The 26,062-nt window shown below is 39.3% G+C and overlaps 1 protein-coding gene across 14 annotated transcripts in view; it reads left to right on the forward strand.

Moving 5' to 3' along the window:
- Nucleotides 1-26,062, forward strand: part of LOC124610699 (C-Jun-amino-terminal kinase-interacting protein 4) — a 262,056-nt gene that overhangs the window by 148,970 nt on the left and 87,024 nt on the right. For 11 of the 14 annotated variants that reach the window (XM_047140189.1, XM_047140190.1, XM_047140179.1 and 8 more), the window contains 2 exons: nucleotides 872-1,043; nucleotides 21,088-21,102. In XM_047140189.1, the coding sequence (XP_046996145.1) occupies nucleotides 872-1,043; nucleotides 21,088-21,102 (187 nt within the window). The remainder of the gene's footprint in view (nucleotides 1-871; nucleotides 1,044-21,087; nucleotides 21,103-26,062) is intronic. The other 3 variants (XM_047140192.1, XM_047140181.1, XM_047140191.1) reach the window with 1 other exon arrangement.

A 26,062-nucleotide genomic window follows, 5' to 3' on the forward strand; every position in this document is an offset into this window, starting at 1 on the left:
CTCACTCCTCCCCCCTCTCACTCCTCCCCCCTCTCACTCCTCCCCCCTCTCACTCCTCCCCCCTCTCACTCCTCCCCCCTCTCACTCCTCCCCCCTCTCACTCCTCCCCCCTCTCACTCCTCCCCCCTCTCACTCCTCCCCCCTCTCACTCCTCCCCCCTCTCACTCCTCCCCCCTCTCACTCCTCCCCCCTCTCACTCCTCCCCCCTCTCACTCCTCCCCCCTCTCACTCCTCCCCCCTCTCACTCCTCCTCCCTCTCACTCCTCCTCCCTCTCCGCCCCTCCCTCTCCGCCCCTCCCTCTCCGCCCCTCCCTCTCCGCCCCTCCCTCTCCGCCCCTCCCTCTCCGCCCCTCCCTCTCCGCCCCTCCCTCTCCGCCCCTCCCTCTCCGCCCCTCCCTCTCCGCCCCTCCCTCTCCGCCCCGCCCCCCACACGCGTGCATGTGAGAGAGAGAGAGAGAGAGAGAGAGAGAGAGAGAGAGAGAGATTGGGGGGGGGGGCATTGGCCCTATTATGGGAGGTTAATGACTGTGTTTTCAGATTTTTGTTGACAACTGTCCAGTCAAAAATGTATGTATGTATATGTAGTTTCAAGAGTAATTGTGGGTGCTTCAAACTTTTTAAATCACTTTTGTATTGTGCAAAAAAGAAAAGAATAAACTGAGAAAATACTAAAGAAAGATGAAAATTTTTTATGTGACTGCTATAAGAAGCAACAAGAAAATTATTACCATGTGCCAGGTGGAAGTAGTAGAAGTATTTTTATTTTGATCAAACATCTCTTTATCAGTGTTAACTGTCCTTGTTTGTGTGAAAGTATTACTTTTTATTATTTACTGTAATTCTGCTTGAAGTGCATGGATTTACCTTACAGAAATCATTTGATGCCCATCCTCGGAAAGAGAGTCAAGTTCGGCAAATGGCTTGGCTTGGTGATGGTGTTTGGGTGTCAATACGCCTAGACTCAACCCTTCGTCTGTACCATGCCCACACTTACCAACACCTTCAGGATGTGGACATTGAGCCTTATGTCAGCAAGATGTTAGGTTAGTGACAACTAGCAGTGATGCTTGTAACGAAGGCACTGGCTTAACTTTGGGTGCCTTAATAATCATTTAAAAGCAGTGTATAGATGCATGCTGCAGTGTGGAAGATTGACGTATTTCAGAGCAGGACTGTTTTCACATTATAGAATTACTTTCACACTGTTATACTTGCATGTTATCATTCTGACAATAACAGTAAAATACTTCTAGTGGATCTTCCCTTTCAAACAGTTGAAATAAATGGGCCGTGGAGAATGTAGCAGAGGAATTGTAAGCACTTTGTGCTTATTAGTTTAAATTTATGTGGTATCTGCAAAAAATTCTCTGCTGAAAAGTGATGATACAATTTTTTCATCCAGTCATCTTCTCTCCTTCACAGAGTTCCTTAATACCCTTAAAAAAATTTGTTGTATGGAAGATTTGTTCAGATAATTTGTGCACAATATAAGAAAATTACAGAAGTGGCGTAGATGTCAGTCACCTTTGAGACTGATTCACAAGAACTAGGTACTTTGATTCTTGGACAACAGTAGTGAACAATAGGTATCATGTTGTACTTAGTTTTGCTAGGTAACAGTGAACTTACAATGGTTAAAACTCTTCATTAAAAATTTAATTATGATGTGTAACTTCATCAACAGTTGTTCTTGCACACTGTACAGTTAATAAGAGCCAGGAGGGAAAAGACTAGTAAATAATGTTTGGACTTCAGTAAAATGAATAATTTATTTTAAGTTAACAAGCGAAATAATGTTTCATTTAAGTCAGCAGAGCATTGATAGTGTCAACAATGCAAGCAAAAAACGCTCAGGTTTTGAAGTACTGACCTCTGAAATGGCTACATTTTTCAGAAACCTATGAGATAATGAGAATAACTGAAACATAAATACAAATAGAATGTTTTTGAAATAGAATTATCAGTCTCATTACCTCATTGTTTTCTGAAAAACGTAACCATTTGGGAGGCCATATGAAGTGCATCAATTCTTTATTCCTGAAAAAAAAAAAAAATCTATCATCCTTTCTAACTGTGCTAGACAGAAGTGATAAGAAATAAGGTGGTTTTTTGCAGAACTGGTGAGGAGAGTAATATGTGGAAAATACTGCTTAGAAGAAAGCAAACAATGATAGGATATTTGTTGATAACTTCCATGGCATTAGAGGAATCTGCTAAGGGCAAAAACTGTGTAGGAAGACAGAGATTTGGAATATATGCAACAGTAATGTAGGATAATGTACAGAAAGTTCTGGTTGAGAATAATGAATTATTTAGGAATAAAGGAGACGATTCACTTAAAGACATAAGTGCTGCATCGTCATCAGATACACACACAAAAGGTACGGAGCTTTACTTTACTAGTTTTCAGAATGGAATTCCTTTCTCAAGCTGTAGGAGAAACACACACACATGCACATGCCTGTCTCCCTACATTGTGCTCAACTGCCAGCTCTTTCCTAGCCCGTGGTGAGTGTAATGGGGTGAGGTGGGAGTGCAGTGTGGGGTGGTGCGAGAGATGGAGAGAGGCAGGGAGGTAATTGGGGGGAAGTGTCTGCGGCTCGTGAGAGAGTGAGGAGCTGTCTGCGGGGTGGCTAGGGGTACAGGTAGATGGAGCATGTGGCAGACAGCTGAGCACTCAGTTTCACAGACTAGGGAGTGACATGGCAGCACACAACTAGCTGACACATACTGGGTGGGTGAAATGAGGGACATTCTACCCAAGATACTTCCATCCCGTCCCAAAGTGGTGTTCCACCACACACCCAAACTCCGCAACATCCTAGTCCATCCCTATGCCACTCCCACCTGCAACCCCCTGCCACTGGGATCATACTCTTGTGGAGGACCCAGATGCAATACCTGCCCAATCCACCCACTCAGCACCTCCTACTCCTGCCCCATCTCAAGCTTATCCTACCCCATCAGAGGTCGGGCCACCAGTGAAAGCAGCCATGTTATACACCAGCTCTGCTGCAACCACTGCACAGCATTTTACAGTGATGTGATAACCAACCAGCTGTCAAGCAGAATGAATGTCCACTGTCAAACTGTTGCAAAAAAACAAGGTGGACCACACAGTGGCACAACATGCAGCAGAGCACAAGAAGCAAGATTTTAATGGCTGCTTCGCAACCCTTGCCATATGAATCCTCCCAGCCACCACCAGTTTTTCTGAGCTGTGCAGACGGGAGCTATCCTTGCAGCACATCCTTCGCTCCCGTAACCTCTTGGCCTAAATCTAAGGTAACTCACCCCGCCCCCCCCCCCCCCACCAAAAAGTGTGTGTGTGTGTGTGTGTGTGTGTGTGTGTGTGTGTGTGTGTGTGTGTGTGTGTGTGTGTGTGGGCGCGCTCGCACAGAAACACACACACACACACACACACACACACACACACACACACACACCTTTCTTATTACCGCTGCCCAATATGTGTCAGCTAGCTGTGTGCTGCCATCTCATGCCTTAGTCTGTGAAATCTAGTGCCACGTGCCCCCTCTACCTGCACCCCTAGCTAGCCCACGGATGGCTCCCACTTTCCGAGACACTAGACGTTTTCCCCCAACCCACTCCCTTCCTCCCGCCTCTCTCCATCCCTCACACCACTCCACACTGCATCCCCACCTCACCCCAGTACACTCGTCATGGGCTGGAAAACAGCTGGCAGTCGAATGAGCACAATGTAGGAAGACTGTGTGTGTGTGTGTGTGTGTGTGTGTGTGTGTGTGTGTGTGTTCACGACGCAATGCTTCTGCCTTTAGGTGAATCATCTCCTTTATTCCTAAATAATTCATAAATAATGCAGGATGTTGGATGTACGTAATACTCTGATATGAAGAGGGTGGCACAGGCTGTGACAAAATAAGCTTAAGTGTTTTTTTAATATTTCCATCTACAAAAAATAACATCAGAGATAAACAGGAGATGAAACAACGACAAAATAAAACAATGTAATTCTATGACTAGGTGCATAACATAGACAGTCAGCCAATACTGATGTTGTGGAAATACATTAATCCAAATTATGCTGCGTCATAAAGGAATAACTAGAATAAAATTTCTGTTACATGACTAATTTTGAGAAGATATCGCAAACCTGAGACACTGGATGTTTAGGAAAGGTGCCATGACACCGTGGCACCATCAGTAGTGACAAAACATGTAGAACCAGATCCATTTGGATGCCATAGTGAAACATCACAGTGTGCTCTGGGACAAATAGAGGCTGATGTATGTGAAGGGCAAGATATACAAGACAGACATTCACCGTGTAGCACTGTTTGGCACAGAGTGCTAGACAATAAATGTCACTAATGATACGTGTCTCCATATCAAGAAAATGTGTGTTCCACATTGGGTAAAGGGCATTTTCATACATTTTCTGTTTGTCTGGCAGAAATTTGGCATATCTACTATGATGATGAAAGTGAAGGAAGTTGGACTTATCTGTTAGGGACATGTCATGAGAGCAGGAACTCCCAACTAGGGCCAAAGCTGCATAAATTCTGGAAACCAATAATAAGTGACCATGAGGAAAACCTAAGCAAAAATATGATGCTCACTGGCCATCTTCAAGAAAAAGATGACTTGTTACTGTAACTAACATCACTGTTGGGAAGAAAGAGGAAATATTGTGGTGGCTGTGATGAGTCTTAAAAAACTCAGGGTATCATATCATTGCAAAATTATTATTGTTTTAGGTATTATATTTATGCACTTTCAAACAGTCTGACTTACTGTTACTGACTTTTGCCAAATTCTTGTACGTGAGCAACCAATTATCTGAAAGTATATGCTTCCAGAAAAATGGCAAACTGTGAAACAAATGGTATCTGCAGTGCCTTAGGAAAGGTGTCGAAAGCAATTTGGCTGTGATCCTATAAACACTTCAATGCCTACCATGAATCTGCAAGACCTATCTCAAAGTTGCAGTATGAATACTTTATATCGCAAGTTGTGCAATCAACAGTTAAGTTCAGTTAGTGTATTTTAATGACAACAGAAATTTTCTAGAGATAAAGAGAGTACAAAAATATTGCAAATAGCTCAATCACCAACATGTTCTTTGGCATGTCAATGCGAGTGTAACTTAAATGTATAAAACCAAGCGAGGTGGCACAGTGCTAAAGACGCTGATCTTGAACTCGGGAGGACAGTGGTTCAAATGCCCATCCAGTAATGCAGATTTAGGTTTTCCATGCTTTCCGCAAATCCCTTTAGGCAGTACCGAGATTGTGCCCTCAAAAGGATGCACCACTACTCCTTCCCCAATTTGAGCATATGCTCCATTTCTAATGACCTTGTCAACAATGGAACATTAAACCCTAATCTTGCTTCCTGAATTGCAAAAACAGTGTTTTTAATTACTTTTTAATTTTTAGCTGTGGTCATATAATTAAATTGTCATTAAATCAGAGAGGAAGAATGTAACAAACAAGATTTGTAGGTGTTGTGTGCAAATTAGGTGATGTAATACAGAAGAGCACTGTGTGTTTCATGAGGTATTCTGATATCAGACCAACTGGCTCACAATCACTGTGTTAAAGATAACAATGGACACTGTCAGTGTTGTTAACTACATTGTTGTACTGTTTTGATATTTGACTACTGTGTTCACATGCAGAATTTGGTATTATAATATTTCGTAGTCCTGTGTTCTGTTTTTATGTTTTACAACAGCTTCACAGTGTCAAGACAAATGAATTGTATGGTAGATTAAGTCTTAATCCAGCTAGTTTTACTTAGTATTATGTCCAATGTGATCGTTGTGCAAACATGTTCTTAGACATTTCATCTATAGTATATAATTTTCCACATTTATAGCTCTTCATCAGGGACATACATTGAAGGTGTAAAAGTTCAGCACCCCCTTCCTTCCCCGATTTTCTTTTTCTCATGACAGCATTGTGTTACACCATTTGCTATCATACTGAAATAATTCCCAGAAATGGCATTCTAATTGTAAATCTACGTGATGCTTAGTTCATTTGATGAACACTGCAGCTGTGCTTGAAAGCTTTATATTTGCAAGTTGTCCTGTGCAAATTGGCGGCCTGCTTATAATGTATATGCTATCCTGCATGGTTTTGCTCTTGAATTTTTATAGAAATAATTGCTTTTTAATATTGCAAACAGACATTATGCATAAGATGTATAAACATTTCGTCGCGCTGACCTCTGTAAAATTTTTAATCTCAAGAGCAACCCTCATGTAAGGAGATCACTATTAGTGTTATACAAATGTAAACTAAATTGATAGAAATATAACAAATTCAGATGTTTGTTGTGATTTCCTGGTAACAAGCAATATATTTGGGGAAAACGTTGGTGCTGACATCACCTTGCTCATCGTAGCTTAACTAACAGAAATATTTTTTTTAAAAAAATAAGTCTAATTCACTCTCACCATGTTTTGTTACATCAAAAGTTGAAGGATGTTCTATATTTCAGTAAGCTCTGACATTTGTTTCACGTTTGTTCACATTTGTCCTAGAACATGTTGATAATTGCATTTATGATATAATCAATTCATTATGTACTTATTTATAAAATGAACTTATCAATCTAAGAAGCAGTTTCCACTCTACATCAAATCTGCACGCTATCATTACAGTAGTGACCTCCTCCAAGATGTTACGTATGTGCGGCCGTGGACATTTTATCCCTCAACATTGTCCACTATCCATATCCCCTATTGGCACTTGTCCTGATAAAGCTGGCTAGCCCATCTGTTTCTTAGTATCACTCTTTGTGTACTTAACTCATGATACATATAACATTCGTTTTAACATCAGATGTGGAAACTAATGCAAACTAGAATGATCTTTTTAATTTTTTTGTAGATTTAAAATGGGAGTGCAATTCAACATAGACTCTGAATGGGTAATTCAGGAAACTGAAGTGATCCGATGTCAGCAGACCACAATGAAAATGTTTTCCACTTTTTAGCTTTTGGTAGACACAAGCTATTTTGATTTCATTAAACCACTTTTTTTAGACATTTATAAATGTTATTTCATTGAAAATTAGACAGTTGTTCTGTTGGAAGCTTACATCTTCATGAGCAGTTCATGAGCGTAAGTCCTGTACTATATCGTTTCCTTTAGTTCCTCAGAAATATCAGTTGAGCCATAATTGTCATACTGTTTAGATATATTTGTCTTCATTTCAAAACAATACAATTGGATGTTGGAGTGTAAAGTTCCATTGACAGTAAGAATACAAAGACGAGAATTGGCTCAGTTGAGAAAGAATGAGTGACACAAAAATGGAGAGAGAAAAAATCTACTCACCAAGCAGTGGCAGGGGAAAACACACACACACACACACACACACACACACACACACACACACACACACACACAACGTTTCAGAGTCAGTGACTCTTTCTCCTGGCAGAAGAGTTGAAGGGGAAGGAAGAGAAGTGAAGGAAAAGGACTGGACATGTTTAGGGAAAGGGGTACCGTTCAGAAAAGTCAACCAGAACCTTGGGGTCAAAACATCAATTATTTAGAAGAAATATGATGCAGCTTAACAGCCCAGAAAATTTCAATTTCTCCTTCACCATGACAACACAAGGATTCACACAAGTATGCACACCTGAGAGCAACTTGCAAAACTTCGTTGTACTGTTCTTCCTTGTCCACCACTGATTGCGCACCTTCAGACTTCCATCTTCTTGGCCCAATGAAGGTTGCATTCAAAATGGCTCTGAGCACTATGGGACTCAACTGCTGAGGTCATAAGTCCCCTAGAACTTAGAACTACTTAAACCTAACTAACCTAAGGATGTCACACACATCCATGCCTGAGGCAGGATTTGAACCTGCGAACGTAGCGGTCGCGCGGTTCCGGACTGTAGCGCCTAGAACCGCTTGGCCACTCCGACCGGCAAGGTTGCATTCTGCAGGAAGTAGTACGTGGATGGTGGGGAGGTTATTGATGCAGCAATATGTCGGCTCTGACGCTGACCAGAAGAGTGGTACCTTGCAAGCATACAGGCCCTTTGGGCAAGGTGGCATAAGGCCTTTGCATTGGACAGAGATTATGTTGAAAAATAGGGTTTTGTAGCCAAAATAGTGAAAAAAATGTAGAGTATCGGAATCCTGAATAAAACCCACCTGCCTTCAGGAGAAGAATGTGTTGCATTATGTATTGAATATCTGTTGTCTAAGTTGAAAGACATGAAAGGAAAGCAGTAGTTGAAGGGTGTGAGACAGGGTTGTTGCAGATACTCAATGTTGTTCAATCTGTAAAGGAAATGCAGATGATGTTTGGAAAAGGAATTTGAAAAATTTAGGGAGAAGAAATAGAAACTCTGAGGTTTGCCGATAACATTACAATTCTGGCCCATCGGCTTGAAAGAGCAGTTGAACAGAATGGATAGTGTCTTGAAAGGAGATTATGAAATGAATGTCAATAAAATTAAAACAAGGGTAATGGAATGCAGTCAAGTCAAGCTAGGGCATTAGACTAGGAAATGAAATACTAAAAGTATTAGATGATTTTAGCTGTTTGGGCAGAAAAATGGCTGATGATGGCCAAAGTAGAGAGGATATAAATTGCAGATAGGAAATAACAAAAAGCATTTCTGAAAAAACAAGAAATTGTTAACATCAAATATAAATTTAACTATCAGGAAGTATTTTCAGAAAGTATTTGTTTGTAACGTAGCATTGTACGGTAGTGAAACTTGGATGATAAGCATTTCAGACAAAAAGAGAAAAGAAGCTTTAGAAAAATGTTGCTGTAGAAGAATGCTTAAGACTGGGTAGATAAATTGAATAACTAATAATGAGTGAGGTACGGAATTTGTAAAGTTCATTTGTGGATAATGCGTGCTACTTATGAATGGATGTGTGCAGGTAGCCAAATAATAATGGAACTTTATTGATGTAACACATCAAAACAGTTCAACATAAAGCAGCTTCAGAATAACCCAACTAAAAGATTGTCCAGATATGATACAAGAATGAAACAATATAGAGTAACAGTTTCTCAGAAGTTAGGAGCCATATCATTTATACCAGCCATGGTCACTGAGTTTAGTATATTCGTCTGTCCATACAGGGTACCAGTGACATAGCTGGTATATGTTCATACGTGGATGTAGTCTTTGAACAATGCACTTACAATGTCCGTGCATGAGGCCATAGCTTCTGACTGATAGGCCATGGCATGGCTGATGTAAAGCCTGGAAGTACTATGTGCTCAATGAATGGAATTCTGATTGACAGACCACGTAACCGTCGATATTAATCTAAAAAAACTGTGAATCTTGACATGCACTGGCTGCAGGGAGGCCAGGCGGTGTCCTGTAAGTCACATGGTGAAATAATATCAGCAAAGTGTAGTGGTTGCACATGTCTTGCGGAGATGAGATAATGCCAATAGTAGCAGTGGTGCATACAGTGAACATAGTGCCACCTGGTACTGTGGCAGCTGCTGTGGTGTGATGTTCCATGGTTGTTTTGCTGGCATCCTGGAAGGGCGGCAATCATGGCGCATTGCTGTGTGGCTGGTTGCTGGGCCGTAGGTGACAGAATCCCAGAGAAAAGAAATGTATGGTACAACTTGACTAAATACAGGGATCAGTTGTTAGGACAAATCTGGTGGCGTCAGGGAATAGTCAGTTTGTTAATGAAGGGAAGTGTGAGGGCTAAAAATTGTAGTGGAATACCTAGATATAAATACAGCAAGCAGGTTGAAGTGGATGTAAATTGGAGTGGTTACTCGTAGATGAAGATACTTGCACTGGATAGACTAGCATGGAGAGCTGCATCAAACCAGTCTTGAGACTGAAGAGCACAACAGCATATGGAAAACTGTATAAACTAGAATTGATAAAATTTGGTTTTTGTAAAGGTTAGTTGGAGTAGAAATGATATCCTCAGAATTTTGAAGATTGTTGGGACAGCCTATTGTGACAAAACTGTACCATCTAGTATACAGGGTGTGGGAACAATTAAAAAGTATTTTAATGTCAAATAACATAAAAATCATGGAAGTAAGATAACATGTCATTAACAAAGTAAGGGTACGACACAATTCAGAAACATCGTTCTATCAATTCCCCAAATCCTCCCCAATCTGGTCTACCTCCAGATGCACGACCAGCTGGACAGGTCGTGCGAGGTGTCTTCCATTGGCAGTTACAAGGATGGCGGTGCATGGGACTCCATCTCTGTCGTCTTTCAGGTCCTGAAGTCTTGGCTTCTCCATATGTACTGTGGAAGAACTACATTGTGCAGAAGAACCATGTCACTGACTTGGATCCTTACCAGTCCTCCATTTGGGTGTTTGACTTAGTGAAAGCTGCACAAAAGCACAAGATACTCCTTACTCCAATGCTTCCAAAAATCTGGTGCCATTTTCTAATGGAGTCTGAACTCCCTCATCAAGTCTTCTACAGTTGGTGGTTCAGGTCCTGTTGGCAGTATTGTAAGTGTGCTGCAGTGAGTACTTTATCTTCAATTTGAGAATTGGCCATGAGTACAGGGCAGCTTCAGTATTCACAAGTACAGTCACCAGCCCTTCTTCGTCCATACTCAGAGTACTTTCGAGGGGCATCTTTTGTTTGAGCCAATGATTTTTTGCCAGAATCCTACCCATCAAGCCACCTGTGGAGCTATAAATTTCCAAGTTATGCCTTGTTGAGCGAAGTATTTGTGGGTCTTATCATCAGAGATGGCTGACCACAGTTCCAATATCTCTTTGTTGTTTGTTTGGAACATTTGTGCATCGTCACTGTAAAAGGTTTGTTGAATATCATGTCTGCCAATATGTCTTTATAGTGGCAACCTGGAATCAATCGGTTGATGCATTGTGGACTAGCTCTAGGTGAATGGTTCTCATCACAGCACAGTATAGGCTTTAATTTTGATTCTTCCTACTGTGGCATACAATGGCCCTGCAAATCAACAATGTCAAGCTGCTACCATTTCTTCCACGGTAAATTCACCATGTCAGTTGAAGAGAGTTATCTGTTATTTGCAGTAGTTTCCAGAAGGAACTAAATCTTTCAGTATCTGTCAGTGACTGGGGTGTCTCCTCAAGGAGAATCTGTGGGTGCAAATGTAAGTTTTTATAGTTTGGCAACAAAGCAGGTGTAGACATTCATTTGGCTATTGACAGGGCTGTTGTGAAAGCCAAGGCTTCCATATGTTCCAAAATATGTCATTGTGTGTAAGGCTTGAGGAATTCTGGCTCTTGATAGATGATGCACAAAATTCTCTCTACCTGAATAATGCGCCCACTGGGATGGTGAGGTGTACCTTTGAATTTCCATAGCCCTGTTGCATACAAAAGATTTTCAAGTATGGGGATTACCCTTTAGCCAAGCAAGTGTCACCATGGAGTTAGATCATAGTTGCTCTACTTATTTCTGTCTTGGTACCCTTGAAGTAGTAATGTAAAAGTCTCGTCCTCGTTAATGCTGTCAGAAATTGCAGTTGTGGCTGCATAACGCTCTTCGTGGGTATTCATGCACTTCTGTGACACACCAATTTGATGTGAGATTTAATTTTTACAGTGCACCTGACTACAGGACTGCACCTATGCTTGCTCTGAGTATTTAAAAAAAAAGAGGGTGCAAGTTCTTCCTCCTTCAGAGTCTTTGATTCATCATGGTTCGTAAGTGTGTGATAGGCTTTGAAGGGCTGACATCCAAGTGTGCCACTAAGTGGCTAGAGGCTGAGGCAGAATTCCAGATCGCCCTAGTTCAAGTATCCAAGTATCTTTAAACAAATTTTTTTTCTATCGTGGGTGCCTCATAAAAACTAGTGACTGCTTGTAACAAACCTATTTTGATCACTGCCAACTGTGATATTTTATTGATATTTTCAGACTGATCCACACAAAATTATCATCTACTCCAGCCCATTAAACTTCCACATATGAGAAGTTGTCGTGATCAGTCGTCCTTTTGATTTCCAGTTTCCGACCAGTTGCTGAGAGTTCGTTGCCCATTGCAACGTAGGCAGCTTGATTTGATTCATGAGTGAGGTTAGCCAATAGTAAACAGCTATACCACCATTTTTGTCTGCTGTGACCGGCCGTCGTGGCTGAGCAATTCTAGGTGCTACAGTCTGGAACTGCGCGTCCGCTACGGTCGCAGGTTCGAATCCTGCCTCGGGCATGGATGTGTGTGATGTCCTTAGGTTAGTTAGGTTTAAGTAGTTCTGAGTTCTAGGGGACTGATGACATCAGAAGTTAAGTCCCATAGTGCTCAGAGCCATTTGAACATATTTTTTTTCCTGCTGTGCCTGCTGCCCAGTCCTCCATATAAGTGTTACAATCTAATTAGGCACTAACAATGTGAAACTGTGGTTGGTATGAACCTGCTAATTCACTCACTGCAGCTAAAGTAGGAATGGGCTACATTTAAGCCCAAAGGGAAGTCATTTAAATTGGCAAGTAGCTCTTCTTTGTATGATGCTTGCTTCATTTGTAATCATTGATTATGGTTGCTGCACTACAAAAACTTCACTAGGTCTCTGATGTCTGGATGGAGAAAACCTGCCAAAAAGGCCTAGGTAATATCTGCTATGATGGCAAAACGTTGCATTCTAAAATTCTTGAATACTGCGGTTACTTCGGCACAAAGGTTAGCCCTGCTTCCAGGATGACATTAAGTCAGGGGCAGATTTCTTCATGTAAAGTTGTCGAATATGACTCGCCACGTGATCCTTCCCTCTCTATTTTTCATCACTATTTGATAAGTAAAATGAAAGGTGTTGACTGAAAATTTTGCTGTGGAGCCAGAATGAAATATTCATTTCAGATGTGATTTGACATCTGTGTCTCGTATTTGGAATTGAAGATGTCATTCTTCTCTAGATGCCTCTGCAAAGTGGGAAGCATTTTTCATCATCAAAGATATTACTTGGAAGAATGACTGTTAATTTTGTTGGAAGACACATTACCCTTCACAGATCCCCGATAGAATAGGAAGCGTGAACTTCCCAAAGAACTGCTGAATCTATCTCAGTGATTGGTCAGTCCTGATAGCCAGGTATTCCTATTGTCTTTAAATCCCAGAAGTTTCAGGCTGTATTGACAAGTGCTTGAATAAATGGCAGGTTTATGAGGATAGCAGCAGCTTGATTTACAAAATCCTTGGGTGGTTTCTGCTAAGGATCCATCCAAATTTTGAAGGTGTCCTTAACAATTTTAAAGTCATCAGTTCCAATTAGTAGCTCTATGGGAAGATCATTGTATCCCTCTGTGGGATCAGCCAGTTGTAAAGTAGTAATGTGTTGCCTTGGGAAATCTTGAGATACTAACAGAATGTCTAAAAAATGAGTGAAAATTCACAAATGCTGTAACTGAAACATGAGAATTGTTCAATATGCTTCTCAGCGTCACGTGGCCTAAACAACAAGTGTGTGACATAGTGCATAAAGACTCAAATTCCAGTTGTAAATTGCCAATCAGTGATCTACCGATGAAGCTAGATTTGCTGCCACTATCTAAAATGCAGTGTGTAAGTCTTACACCTATAGACCTTGTAAAATACACACTGAAGATAAGTAAATCCTGAACATCCGGTATTCACATTGCCTACTGAACTGTGTTTGGTAGGAGTAATCGATGAAGTAAAATGTTATTGCACACTGATTTTTGATGGGCTTTTCTTGCAAAAGAGGCATTGTGCTTTTCCTTTCTTTCTACAATCCTTTTCTGTGTGACCCTGGTTGAGGCAAAGAAAGCACATATTGCTACATCTCAAACTCTTGAGGCTCACCTGAATAACCTTTACTTTCTTGCTGTCTTGTCCCTGTGACCAAGGTGTTCACAAAATGCACAAAAGACATCTACCTTCTGTACGGGCTTGCATGCTGCACATCCTGATTTAGGTCGAACGTTGAGGGCCACTGTATATGGTACAATGTTAATCTGCAACTTTCCCCACAAATCTTTCGATCTGTCAGTGCCCCTTCTTCCTCTTCTGACAGGAATTTCATCAGTTAAAGGATGTTCCCTTCTGACAATTATTTAATTATTCAGCATCTAAATATGTCGTACAAGAAAGTATGAAGTATTTTTGGAATTGAAATGTGACTAGTAAGTCTCTACATTCTCTCCTAGTGCCTGTAGAGCTTGAATGCATGTATTGTGTTCAATAACTGTTAAGGGATTCTGGAGAGTCAGATGTTACAGGGGTGACATCTTCCAGATAGTCAAGATGTGCCTGGATAATTCTGTTTGTATCACCATAATGTGCACATAAAATTTTCTTGGTTTGTTCGTAAGCAGCTGCAGTTGCAGCAGTGCCTTGTACCAAACTCTTGAATTCCCAGTCCAGGTAAATATATGTTTGGTGACAGTTGACAAGTTCGGGTCTGCATCAAAAGAGGATTCAAACTATTCCCAAAAAATATGTCTGTTCCTCAGTGTCACTGGAAAATGGCTCTGACTTGATCAGTGGTGTGTGACTACAGAACTGCGTGAAAAACCCTCTGAAGTCATCCTGCCAGTCATGGCAACTGGATGTCTTCCCTCAGTATTATATTTGGCCTTCAATTCACATGCTTCAGAGTTTGTATAGTCTTCACATGTAAGACATCTGTGTCATCAAGTCAGTCATGGATAGTGTCATCCAAGGTCATTAAACTAGCCAAAGTTCCTGCAAACAACTGCTAATATATTCTATCTCATTTTTGGGTGTGGAGTCATCAAAAAAATGTATTTGATTACTGAAGTGTGTACCGTTGGAATGCTGTGTTCCTTGTTTATATTTTAACTTGGAAAGACAATTTATGCTATGCACTTGTTATGTAATCAAATCATTCTTCTACACACTATTCAAATATTATTCTATCAGCTAGTTTACAAGCAGTAAGCTGGATGAAAATAAGCTGAAGGCCACAATATGTAGATGACAGAGCTGGGAGCATGCACTGTATGTTATGCATGAAGAAATTCCTCCTTGTAGGTACTCAGAATTGATGTGGGAGTCCTCTTGAACTATTGTAGCTGCCCTATAGGTTCAAAAAGTCCTCATCCATGTTGCTTGTTTCCTGTTTTGGCGCCAGAAAATGTGTGGGAACAATTAGAAAGTATTTTAACTTCAAGTAACGTACTACTATATTTACCCAGAATGTATATATCATGGCGATTAAATGACATCTGTCATTAACAAAGCTGAGACACCGTATAATTCAGAAATTTTATTTAGTAGTTCCCCACACAGAGATGAGAGACAGGCGTAATATCCTCAGACAGGAAGAGAGTGCTATAATTCTTGTACAGTAGCGAGGAAGGTACTGACTGGTATGAGTTCTACCAACCATCAGTTTAATAAGTCTTGGCTGCAAGGTAATAGCACAGATATCTGCAGAATAGTGGGATAACTAGTAAAAGCCAACGTGGAGAAAGACTGATTTGGGTTCTGAAAAATTTTCGAAGCAATATTGACCTTATAAATAACCTATGCAGATGGCTGAAGAAAGACAAATACACTATTTTAAATTCTGGAGGCATCAGTAATAAAATGCAGGGAGTGAAGCTTACATACACTTTATACAGAAAGCAGAATACAGTTGCAAAAGTCAGGGACGATATGATAGTGTTGAATAGGCAGTGAGATGGATTGCTGCTGAACTCCCATATTATCCAGTTTTTACATGCGGCAAGTAGTAGTAAAGGAAACCAAGAAGAAATATGGAATAAAGAATTAAAATTCAGGAAGAGCGGAATGAAAACTTTGGGGTGTGCTGATAACCATGTACTTTTGTCACAGGTGGTAAAGGACTTTGAAAATCATATAAATGGAATTATTAGTGTCTTGAAAATATGGTATAAGATTAATGTATATATGAGTGATAGAGCTCAATAAAATTCAATCTGATAATTCTGAAGGAATTAGATTAGGAAATTGGACACTAAAAAGTAAAAGATGTTTTGTCATATGGGGCAGCAAGTTAGTGGACAGGGGTAGAAATGAAGAGGGTATAAAATACAAACTGCCAGTAACAAGAACAGCTTTTGTAAAAAAGAGAAATATGTTTACATGGAATATACATTTTAAGTATTAGGAAGCTTTTCAGAAAGTATTTGTCACTAGTGTGGCCTTATATGGAAGTCAAACCTGTGTGATAAATACGAGGTGAAATCCAAAATTTTCAGGACTGGTGCCGCCATCTGGAAAGTAGGAGTAGTAGATCTTTGCACTGCTAGGTGGTGAGAGCTGCATATCTGATGAGTCAGTGTGTGGAGTGGCCATTCAACTGGGAGGACGTGTTGCATGTCCACAGTAATTTCCATAATACTCTGCGTTTGGTGTGTGGCGATTTTACGATGGATCCGCAAATAGAACAGTGCGTGTGCATCAAATTCTGTGTGAATCTTTGGAGAAGTGCTATGGAGATCCTTGCAATGATTCAAGTGTTTGGGGGATAAAGCAACAATTGTCCCAGTGGAAGAGCCAGGGCTCTCCAAGACCCAAAAAAGCGAGGGCAGGTGAAGAGCAAAGTGAAAAGCGTGATCATCGTTTTCTTTGTTACCAAGGGAACCAAACAGTGAATTCCGCATGCTACTGTGGCGTTTTGCGATGGCTCCATGAAAACTTGCGGTGACGACGACCCGAACTTTGGCATCAAGGGAACTGGCTGCTGCATCACAACAACGCACCCTGTCACACGTCCTTGCTCACCAAGACTTTTTTGGAAAAAACAACATGGCAGTTGTACCCCACCCAACGTGCTCATCAGATCTGGCACCTTGCGACTTTGAACCATTCCCAAAACTGAAACTCAAGTTGAAAGGATGTCGGTTTGACACTGTAGAGAGGATTCAAGAAGCATCGCTGGTGGTGATAAACACCCTCAAGAACAGGACTTCCAGAGAATGCTTGACCAGTGGCGGAAGTGCTGGGACTGGTGTGTACGTGCGGATGGGAACTACTTTGAGGGTGATTGTGAGCATTAGTCCAAAGGTAAGGTTTTCAACTTATGACAGCACCAGTCCCAAAAATTTTGGCTAGCACCTTGTAGTGTGACAAGAGATGAATAGAAATTTTAATAAGAAAAATGCTGGAGATTTATTCAATAGATTGTGTAACTAACGGACAGTTTAGTGAATTGACTAATGGAAGGGGCAAGTTGAAAGAACACATCCAGAAACATCAAGGAATAGTTACGGGGAGGGGGGGGGGGGGGGGGTTCAGAACCGCATCAAACTAGAACAAGACAACAATAACAATGTGGACCAAATTACTGAAAACACATACAATTAAAAATGTGCTTTCCTTGGAGATTGTTTGAGAAGGTCTGCATAACAGCTGGCATGCTTGCTCTGCTGTCCACCCAGTGTAATGAGCCAGTCACTGGCTGCAGTCCTTTGCATCGCACATTATCCCCATGTGAATTGCCTAACCTTTCAACAGAGGGTGCAGATATTTTGTGATATTTCAAAATCAAACAACCCACTACATTAAACCCGGATAGCTCACAGTGAAAAATAGAAGCCACTGTGAGTTCACTTTTGATGCCTGCCAGATCACACATTGCTAACATAGTGAACCTCTCTTCCAACTTGGGAGAAAATCCATATCCATTTCTAATCAAAAGAAAATGCATGTGTGCAGTATACTGGTCTCCACATGTGCGGAGTGAACCATTCGGACACCTGTCCCATCTCACAAATGGTTTAAGATATCGCATCAAGTCCCTGTCAAAATGATAGCGCCCTAAGAAGGAGTACCCAGTCATAACCTTTTCAGTGGAACAGTGGAACCAGCCAAGTAACAATCAACATTTATCAGTGAAGGCTGAAGTACCCCTTGCCTCCTAAACTTACATTCTTGTTTTAATATAAAAATTAAGTTCTATACCCAAAATGAAAATTGTATAGTCTCTAGAGGAGTCTGTTTTTGTTTGTTACGTATAATAAATTAATAAAGATAATGGATTTTGATATCATTGAAATTTAAAATCCAGGCCGACAGAATATAATATGGTTGTTCAGAATGAGGGAAAGTAAAAGTTCTTAAAAATGTTTGACAATTTTCATATTAGTCAGAAAATGCAATCGTAGTTCAACTGAAAATGAAAAGTGTAGGATAATAATCGCTAATAAAATGAGACATGCTGAATGTCTTGTTACACTGGGAAAAGTAAGAAAAAGTTTGTTACAGAACAGAAAAATACTCACTAAGTAGGATGAGGAAGGAATGAAAACTCAGTGAACCAGTGGCTGAGGACTTGCAAGAGGACAAGTACATCTCTGAAGTGTGAAGGAAATTCTACTTTGTTCTTTGATAAATTTCCAGAATGAGATAAAATAATATGTATATTTACAGATGCAGATCACAAACATTTTTCTAAGTTACTAGCTGTTTCGGAGCATGTACTCCTCCACCTCTCTGGAGTTAATAATTTTCCAATACGAGTGCTAAGGCTTACTGAGTTTGTTGTAGAACTTCCATGGCTGACATCTTCTCTTCATGACACTAAAATCTCATTGATTTGGTGCCACCTAGCAAGACATTGTTTAAACACTGTTTGTGAAAAATTCCACTAAATAATATTGAAATTCTGATGTGAACACATTACTTTCGTTGCTACTGTCCAGTGATTGCAGACTGCGAACCAGCAGACATAGCATTTCCATCGAAACTGACCATTGTTGAGTGAAGTTATGAAACATCTCAATGTGACTGACAAGTCTAGCTTTCACGTGTCATCTAGCAGGTGAAGAATTTGTCAGCAAGCCAATTGATGATGATTATTTGGGAAATTGTCACAGAAGTGGTGAATATCATGAAGTAAGTGGTGATGAACTCAGTGTTGCTGTTTGGAGAATTTTGATGGAACAGGTTAGCTTGCATTTGTAGCTAGATTGTGCACAAATACGATTTTGGTACATGAATTGCTGAAGAATTTGACAGGAGCTGTGTGAAACAAAAGAGCTGTCATGTCTGCAGAAATACAAAATGAAATTAAAATGAAGAAATATGATGTATGTGCTTTCCTGAGAGACACTGGTGTGATAATATTAGCATGCAATGTAAGAGGTAGTTTTTTATGGTGAGCACATAGAGCAAATAATATTTGTAGTGCAAAAAGTGAAAAACTGACGGTTGCTGTGACAGATAGGAGAAGAGAGGACTATTGACAGAGCTAGTTGTTCCATTTCTAATGTGATTTTGTCCAGTAACAGTTGAAGTTGGAAGGAATGAATAGTAAATAGTTTTATATTGTGCAAGCAGTGCCAGGAAGACAAGGCAGTTGACATTTTACACACATCCACATACAGAAAGACACTTTGTGAGGAGCTTTTTAGTAAAGTTTGGAGCAACATTCTGAGAAATGAAACAACTCTGTTTTCTCTTCATGATGTCAAAATAATGTACACTGTGCAGTGGTGAGGAGATGCCAGACATGTACAGAAAAATGTGTTTTACTTAAAGACATGCTCTTTAAATCCAATCCTTCATCCAGTGGCTACTTTGAAAGATATAAAAACTTTTCAGCAATAAGAATAACAAAATATTTGCAACAAAACTTTGCAGCAATAGAAATAACAAAATATTTGCAACAAAGCAGTTTCCTTCACTAAAAAAAAACAAAACTCCAGGCATGTGTAAGTGATCACAACTAGTAGAGCACTTGATGCTACAAGAAGTGTAACACTAGAAGCAAAAAAGGTTAACTGTATAATAAAAGATAGTAACACTGAATTTTATTTTATTTTCCTTCTATGGCAGTCGGTGCCATCACTAAGAATAGAAGACAGACACAGTTATTTTGTCAGAGTGGTGAAGAACTGGAAGTTCATTTTCCTCAAAAATGTCATTATCAGTACAGAAGATACCAAAAAAACCAAAACAGAGCTTTTAAAACCAGTGAGTAATGAGTAAGTGGAAATATAAATTTTTGTTTGAAATCTCTGTTCTATAATTTTTAGTCATTGCTTTGTGTTCAACAAGAATACAACATTGAACTGTTTTGGATTCTGTTTTAGACTGTAAGCCATGCTATGCTTGGCTGAGCGAACCGCTTCACTGGTTGGAGAAAGAGCAAGTTTGTTAGTTTGTAGAAACTGGTTCAAGGCAACAAGTCTTACACAAAAAGGTCACATCAGATCCCTCGTTAATGAAAATGGAACAAATCAAAATGATAAATAAATTCAACCAGTATTCTGTTGTTACATGATGGAGCTAACTATTGACAGGATAAATTGGGAAGGTGGGTTTTGTTAGTGAAAACAACAACCAGTAAATTTATTTTGTCATTAGAGGACAAAGTTGAACACTGCATCTGATGTACACTTTTCTGGAATGAGTAGTATGTACAAGTTACAGTACATAATGAGATTTAAGTACATTGTACAAACTCAATTCTAACATACATTATCTTGAAGTTCATAAAAATAAATGGGGTTTAAGTTTAGATTATGCCTGACTTCTCTTGAGAATTTCCCAGTTGATTGTCATTTATTTGTATCATTCATACAGGATTGTAATATAAAATAGGACATAACCCTAAACTGATTTTATTGTATAAGCTTGTGTAATGAAACATTCAAAAGGTAGCTCCCCACAAAATTAACCTAATTACAGAATGGAATACTATAATACTGTTGAACTCATGAGGCATTGTCTCACATTTTATATTGCAAAGTACTAACACAAGTAAAAGATCATCCTACTATTGTATCTTTATTTCCATTTTAATTTTGACTTTTAGGATTCAGTGCTTCTATCATTAGGACCTCATTGTAATATCAATGCATTCATGCTGCAAGAATGTAAGATTAAAGCACACATATGGCAGTGTTCTTCTTATTAGCTTTTCTCTTAGTAATTTCTGTTTAATTATTTCATTATTGCTTTCACTTTAGACAATGCAAATGTTATAGAAAATAATACAGAAAACTAAATTCACAAAATTTGTCAAGTACAGACTTACCTATATGATAATATTTGAGTATCAGTAAAATGCAAAAATTATACGAGGCTGACTTTTCTCAACTAGTGCTAATGTCTGGTTGTATTGTTCTATGCTTCCTCTGGATGTCGCAACATTGCTCTGTGCACTTGCGTAGCAGTGTTTCCTGGAGGTAGTAAGCACATTTATAGTTTATTCCCTCATTCTTTTTTTTAAGTGCCCTTGTTTAGTGTAACAATTTAGTTTCCTAAATTCAGTGTTAACAGCCTTTCAGTATCACTTGTTACTCATGATTTAAAAAGAAACTATATATGTTGCTTTTTATTTAGAATAACCATTTGGACTTTTAGCAGTTGTTTATGTATGATACTTTTAAAATGATATAAGTATGTGCATCTTGCATTACAAATGAGTGTCTTTGTAGTTCGCTTTGTGTTGTTTGAAAGCTTTACAAACCTGTAGGGAGATAGAGTTTTTGTCAAATACTGTCCATCCATGAACAGCTTCAAAAATGAAATACCATTTTGGGATGCAGTAGATCACTACAATCTGGATGCCTTTTCACATTGTTATATAGTAGTGTGGCTTGTTATCGACACATCTGTATATTCATTATTGTAGACTGTTTTTTACTCTCTCTCTCTCTCTCTCTCTCTCTCTCTCTCTCTCTCTCTCTCTCTCTCTCTCTCTCTCTCTCTAATATTGAGGATACTGTTTTGTATATTGGAAGTTGTGGAAGTCACTTTTTTAGGTTCAAAAATTAAAAGGTAGACATACAGTTTGTAGATAACATCAAAAGTATCCGGACACACCCAAAAACACATTTTTCATATTAGGTGCATTGTGCTGCCACTTACTGCCAGGTAGTCCATATCAGTGACATCAGTAGTCATTAGACATTGTGGGAGAGCAGAATGGGGCACTCTGCGAAACTCGTGGACTTTGAATGTGGTCAGATGATTGGCTGTCACTTGTGTCATACATCTGTACGCAGGATTTCCACACTCCTAAACATCCCTAGATCCACTGTTTCCAATGTGATAGTGAAAGGAAACGTGAATGGACACGTACAGCACAAAAGCATACAAGCTGACCTCGTCTGTTGACGACAGGGACCGCCTTCAGTTGAAGAGGGTCATAATGTGTAATAGGCAGACATCTATCCAGACATCACACAGAAATTCCAAACTGCATCAAGATCCATTGCAAGTACTATGACAGCTAGGCGGCAGGTGTGAAAACTTGGATTTCATGGTCGAGCAGCTGCTCATAAACCACACATCACGCTGGTAAATGCCAAACGGTGCCTCGTTTGGTGTAGGGAGCATAAACATTGGACGATTGAACGGTGGAAAAATGTTGTGTGGAGTGACAAATCACAGTACACAATGTGGCGATCTGATGGCAAGGTGTGGGTATGGCGAATGCCTGGTGAATGACATCTGCCAGCAATAAAATTCAGAGGTGGTGGTGTTATGGTGTGGTTGTGTTTATAATAAAGGGGTCTTGCGCCCCTTGTTGTTTTGCTTGGCATTATCACAGCACAGGCCTACATTGATGTTTTAAGCACCTTCTTGCTTCCCACTGTTTAAGAGCAATTCAGGGATGGTGATTGCATCTTTCGGCATGATCGAGCACCTGTTCATAATGCATGACCTCTGGTGGAATTATTTCACAACAACAACATCTCTAATGGACTGGCCTGCACAGAGTCCTGACCTGAATCCCTTAGAACACCTTTGGAATGCCGACTTCATGCCAGTCCTCACCAACCGACATTGATACCTCTCCTCAGTGCAGCACTCCATGAAGAATGGGCTGTCGTTCCCCAAGAAACCTTCCAACACCTGATTGAACATATGCCTGCGGGAGTGGAAGGTGTCATCGAGGATAAGGGTGGGCCAACGCCACATTGAATTCCAGCATTACCGATGGTGGGCGCCACAAACTTGTAAGTCATTTTCACCCAGGTGTCCGGATACTTTTGATCACCTAGTGTAGTTATTACTTAATTTTAAAATTAAATGCTTAACAGTCTCCACTGAAACATTTAATTACAAAAATATAACTACAGTGGACAATAAGCCACTCAGTTTAATAAAAACAAAATGCATCCGAGTACTCTTTTCATAGAAGTTGTACTAATATTTAAATGAAATTATATGGCTATAAGAATGTGAGATATTTCAGGAGACCCTTGAAAATAGATTAAATTTTTATGAATTGTTACCTTGCATTTCATTAATAAATACTTTTTTTACGTATAAAAACAAATACTTGGATATTCCAGCTTATCTTTCCACATTCTTGTTTCCTTTTTAATTAAACCATATTATAGTGGGCAAATTTAGTTCTGTTCTTTATCTTATCCTATATAGGTGTGAAGGGTAATAACATTAAAGACTTTTTTCTTATATTCCCAATCAAACTATCAGAATGATAGTCCACATTGATTAAGAATTCAGTGACACTCTGTTCAGGTTTGCTGTCTACTTTTTAAACCCACATTTATTACTTATTTCACTGACAGCTGAGGTGTCACTTTCTGAGCAATATAAAAATTCTATTCCCACTTCTACCTATTGCCATTGCCTTGTAGACGCCGTACAAAATCAGTTGACCTGTATGATTTCTAACCCAAGGTGCCATTTTTAACGTACCAAATAACTTTTCTACTTACAACACGATCTGACTACACAAAAATTCATCCCAAACTTAAACTACACAAATTACTCAGATCATGTGCTACCCACTTAATCTCAGGATATACGAAGCATTGTAGTTTGCAATACATTACAGCAAAGATGCTACAGAAGTTTGCCTTTTGCTTTATCCATTTCTTCTAGGGCTCAGACAATACACTACTTCCAACTTCTATTTAGGTCAAATTCAACAGTGCTTTTACCCACTTACAGTAATACATTTCACTGCAACTTCATACAAATTAAGCACTAATTGTGGCCAAGTTCATTCAGGATTTGTAAAATATTCTGTTAGCTTCGCTTCTTTCAGGTGCTACGGCAGCCGGTTTTTTGCTGCCCATCAGGTACTGCCACCTCCATAGATGACCAGGTTGCAGTTTTTGTCTCTGCTGTGATAGGTCTTTCCATGCAACAGTGAAACAGGTCGCAATATCTATTAAACTCATCATTCCTATAAAGAGTTTATTCACTCTTCGCATGTACGTGTGTCTGTGTGTACTACTACTGGCATGAATAGCTTACAGTGGGGATTTTCTCCCAAGAAATGCTATGTTAAATAAATTGGACATTACAATGTCTTTATGACAGTCATCAATTTCGGCCAACAGTGAGGTGTGTAGGTTGAAATTTGCTGTGGATGATTAGATCATTGGGAAGTAGGTTTCATTAAGTTGCAAAATGGCAGGGTCATCCATTTACTGCTTATTTTCCACTAAAGATATCTGCTTGGTACATTATTTGAAAAATAAAGTATGTTCGACTTCTTCAGTGTTTGTTTTTGTTAACTTATTTTTCAAATTTCATTTTATGTACAAAGATTTACATGAAACCAATGACCACCAATATTTTTATTAACTAGTTTCTGTTGCCTCTGATCAATTTTGCTTGCTCCATGTTCTGAATGATGTGTTCGTTAACTTTTCATTATCATATGATGGCTGTTTCTCTGCCACCCGTTTAGGAGAATGAATCCATGCTTCAAAAGCTCAACTTAAAACATTTTTGTAATGTTTCTCTGCTATCTCTTTATAATCATAGGAACTTCATGGGCACATCATTTTTATGCTCATTTTATAAGCCAGTGGTCATTTCTATTTTAATTTAATTTAGGGGTAATGGCATGTAGGTGTTCCTGGGCCACCACACGCAAATTCAAACTTTCCTCAATGAGCCACTAATTGTGAAGTACAAGGAACTTACAAGAAACAAAAGATAATTTTAGTTATGTCTATTTATTTGTAGTTAGCTGTACCCCTCTAAAACTTTTTGCAGTGACTGGATTTTTGTTAGGTTATTGACAGTATTGAATTGAAATTTAACATTTAGGTATTAGAAGTTTTGGATGGCCTTTGTTATACTGTGTTGTATTTTGTTGCTGTCAGCCAATGAGCTGTAATAGGATCGTTTATACAAATTGCTTTTTTATAGCCCCATAGTGGGAATTAATGTTTGGACTTTGGTGGATTATTTCCCTTCTATGCCAATGGTCTTTCATGCATCAACAAACTGAATAAATTCGGACAAAAAAAAAAAGAAATTATTTATCTTGAATGTCAGAGTTTGTCAGGGCATCAGGCAACACATGCTGCCAGACATAATATATTTAATGTTCAGAAAAAAACAAACAGTGGTTCAAATGGCTCTTAGCACTATGGGACTTAACATCTGAGGTCATCAGTCTCCAAAGAGTGGAAAGTCCAAGATGGAATAACAACAATATTATGAAAAAGTATAGATTTATATTTAACATACAGAGGAGATGTTTAGTTGCAGACATTCTCAAAGAAAAGACTGCTTTAGATTTTAGCGTTCTGCCAAAAGGCCTTCTTCCAAAACAGAAAACATGCACACATTCACAGAAGCACAACTGGCACATGCATGACCACTGGCTCGAGCCAATGTGGCTGGAAGATGATGGAGGGGGAGGGGTAATTTCTACACAATTGACACATTTTTGGTACTGGATTGGCCACAATCCTGAACAACCATACCTGTACTACTTCCTTAGGAGATATTATTGTCTGGATTCAAAGAAACTAAACTTTGGGAAGACGTGACTTAAGTGTTAATTTAAAAAAGAGAAATTGCAATATATCGTTAAAATTTTCATATCCAATTGTCTACTGCTGAAAGAGATGCATACACTGCTGCACTAAAGCTAGTTTTGAACTTAATTTTTACTGAGAATACTAACACTGAAACGGTTAGGGCTCTAGCTCCATATGTTTCATTTTGTGAATGCTTAATGGCATGCATTGTGGCCAGAAAATGCAGGTTTAACATTTAATCTTGTTGTAAAAGGAAAATTCTTCATGTAATTATTGAAACTTCCATGTCTTCGTGTTTTGCATTTGATAATTATCAAAAGACAAACATTTGCCTTGGTAGTGAAGTAGAAGTAACATTGTTTGCCAGTGATCTCATAAGCAT

This window comes from Schistocerca americana, chromosome 1 (assembly GCF_021461395.2).
Source record: "Schistocerca americana isolate TAMUIC-IGC-003095 chromosome 1, iqSchAmer2.1, whole genome shotgun sequence".
NCBI lineage: Eukaryota > Metazoa > Arthropoda > Insecta > Orthoptera > Acrididae > Schistocerca > Schistocerca americana.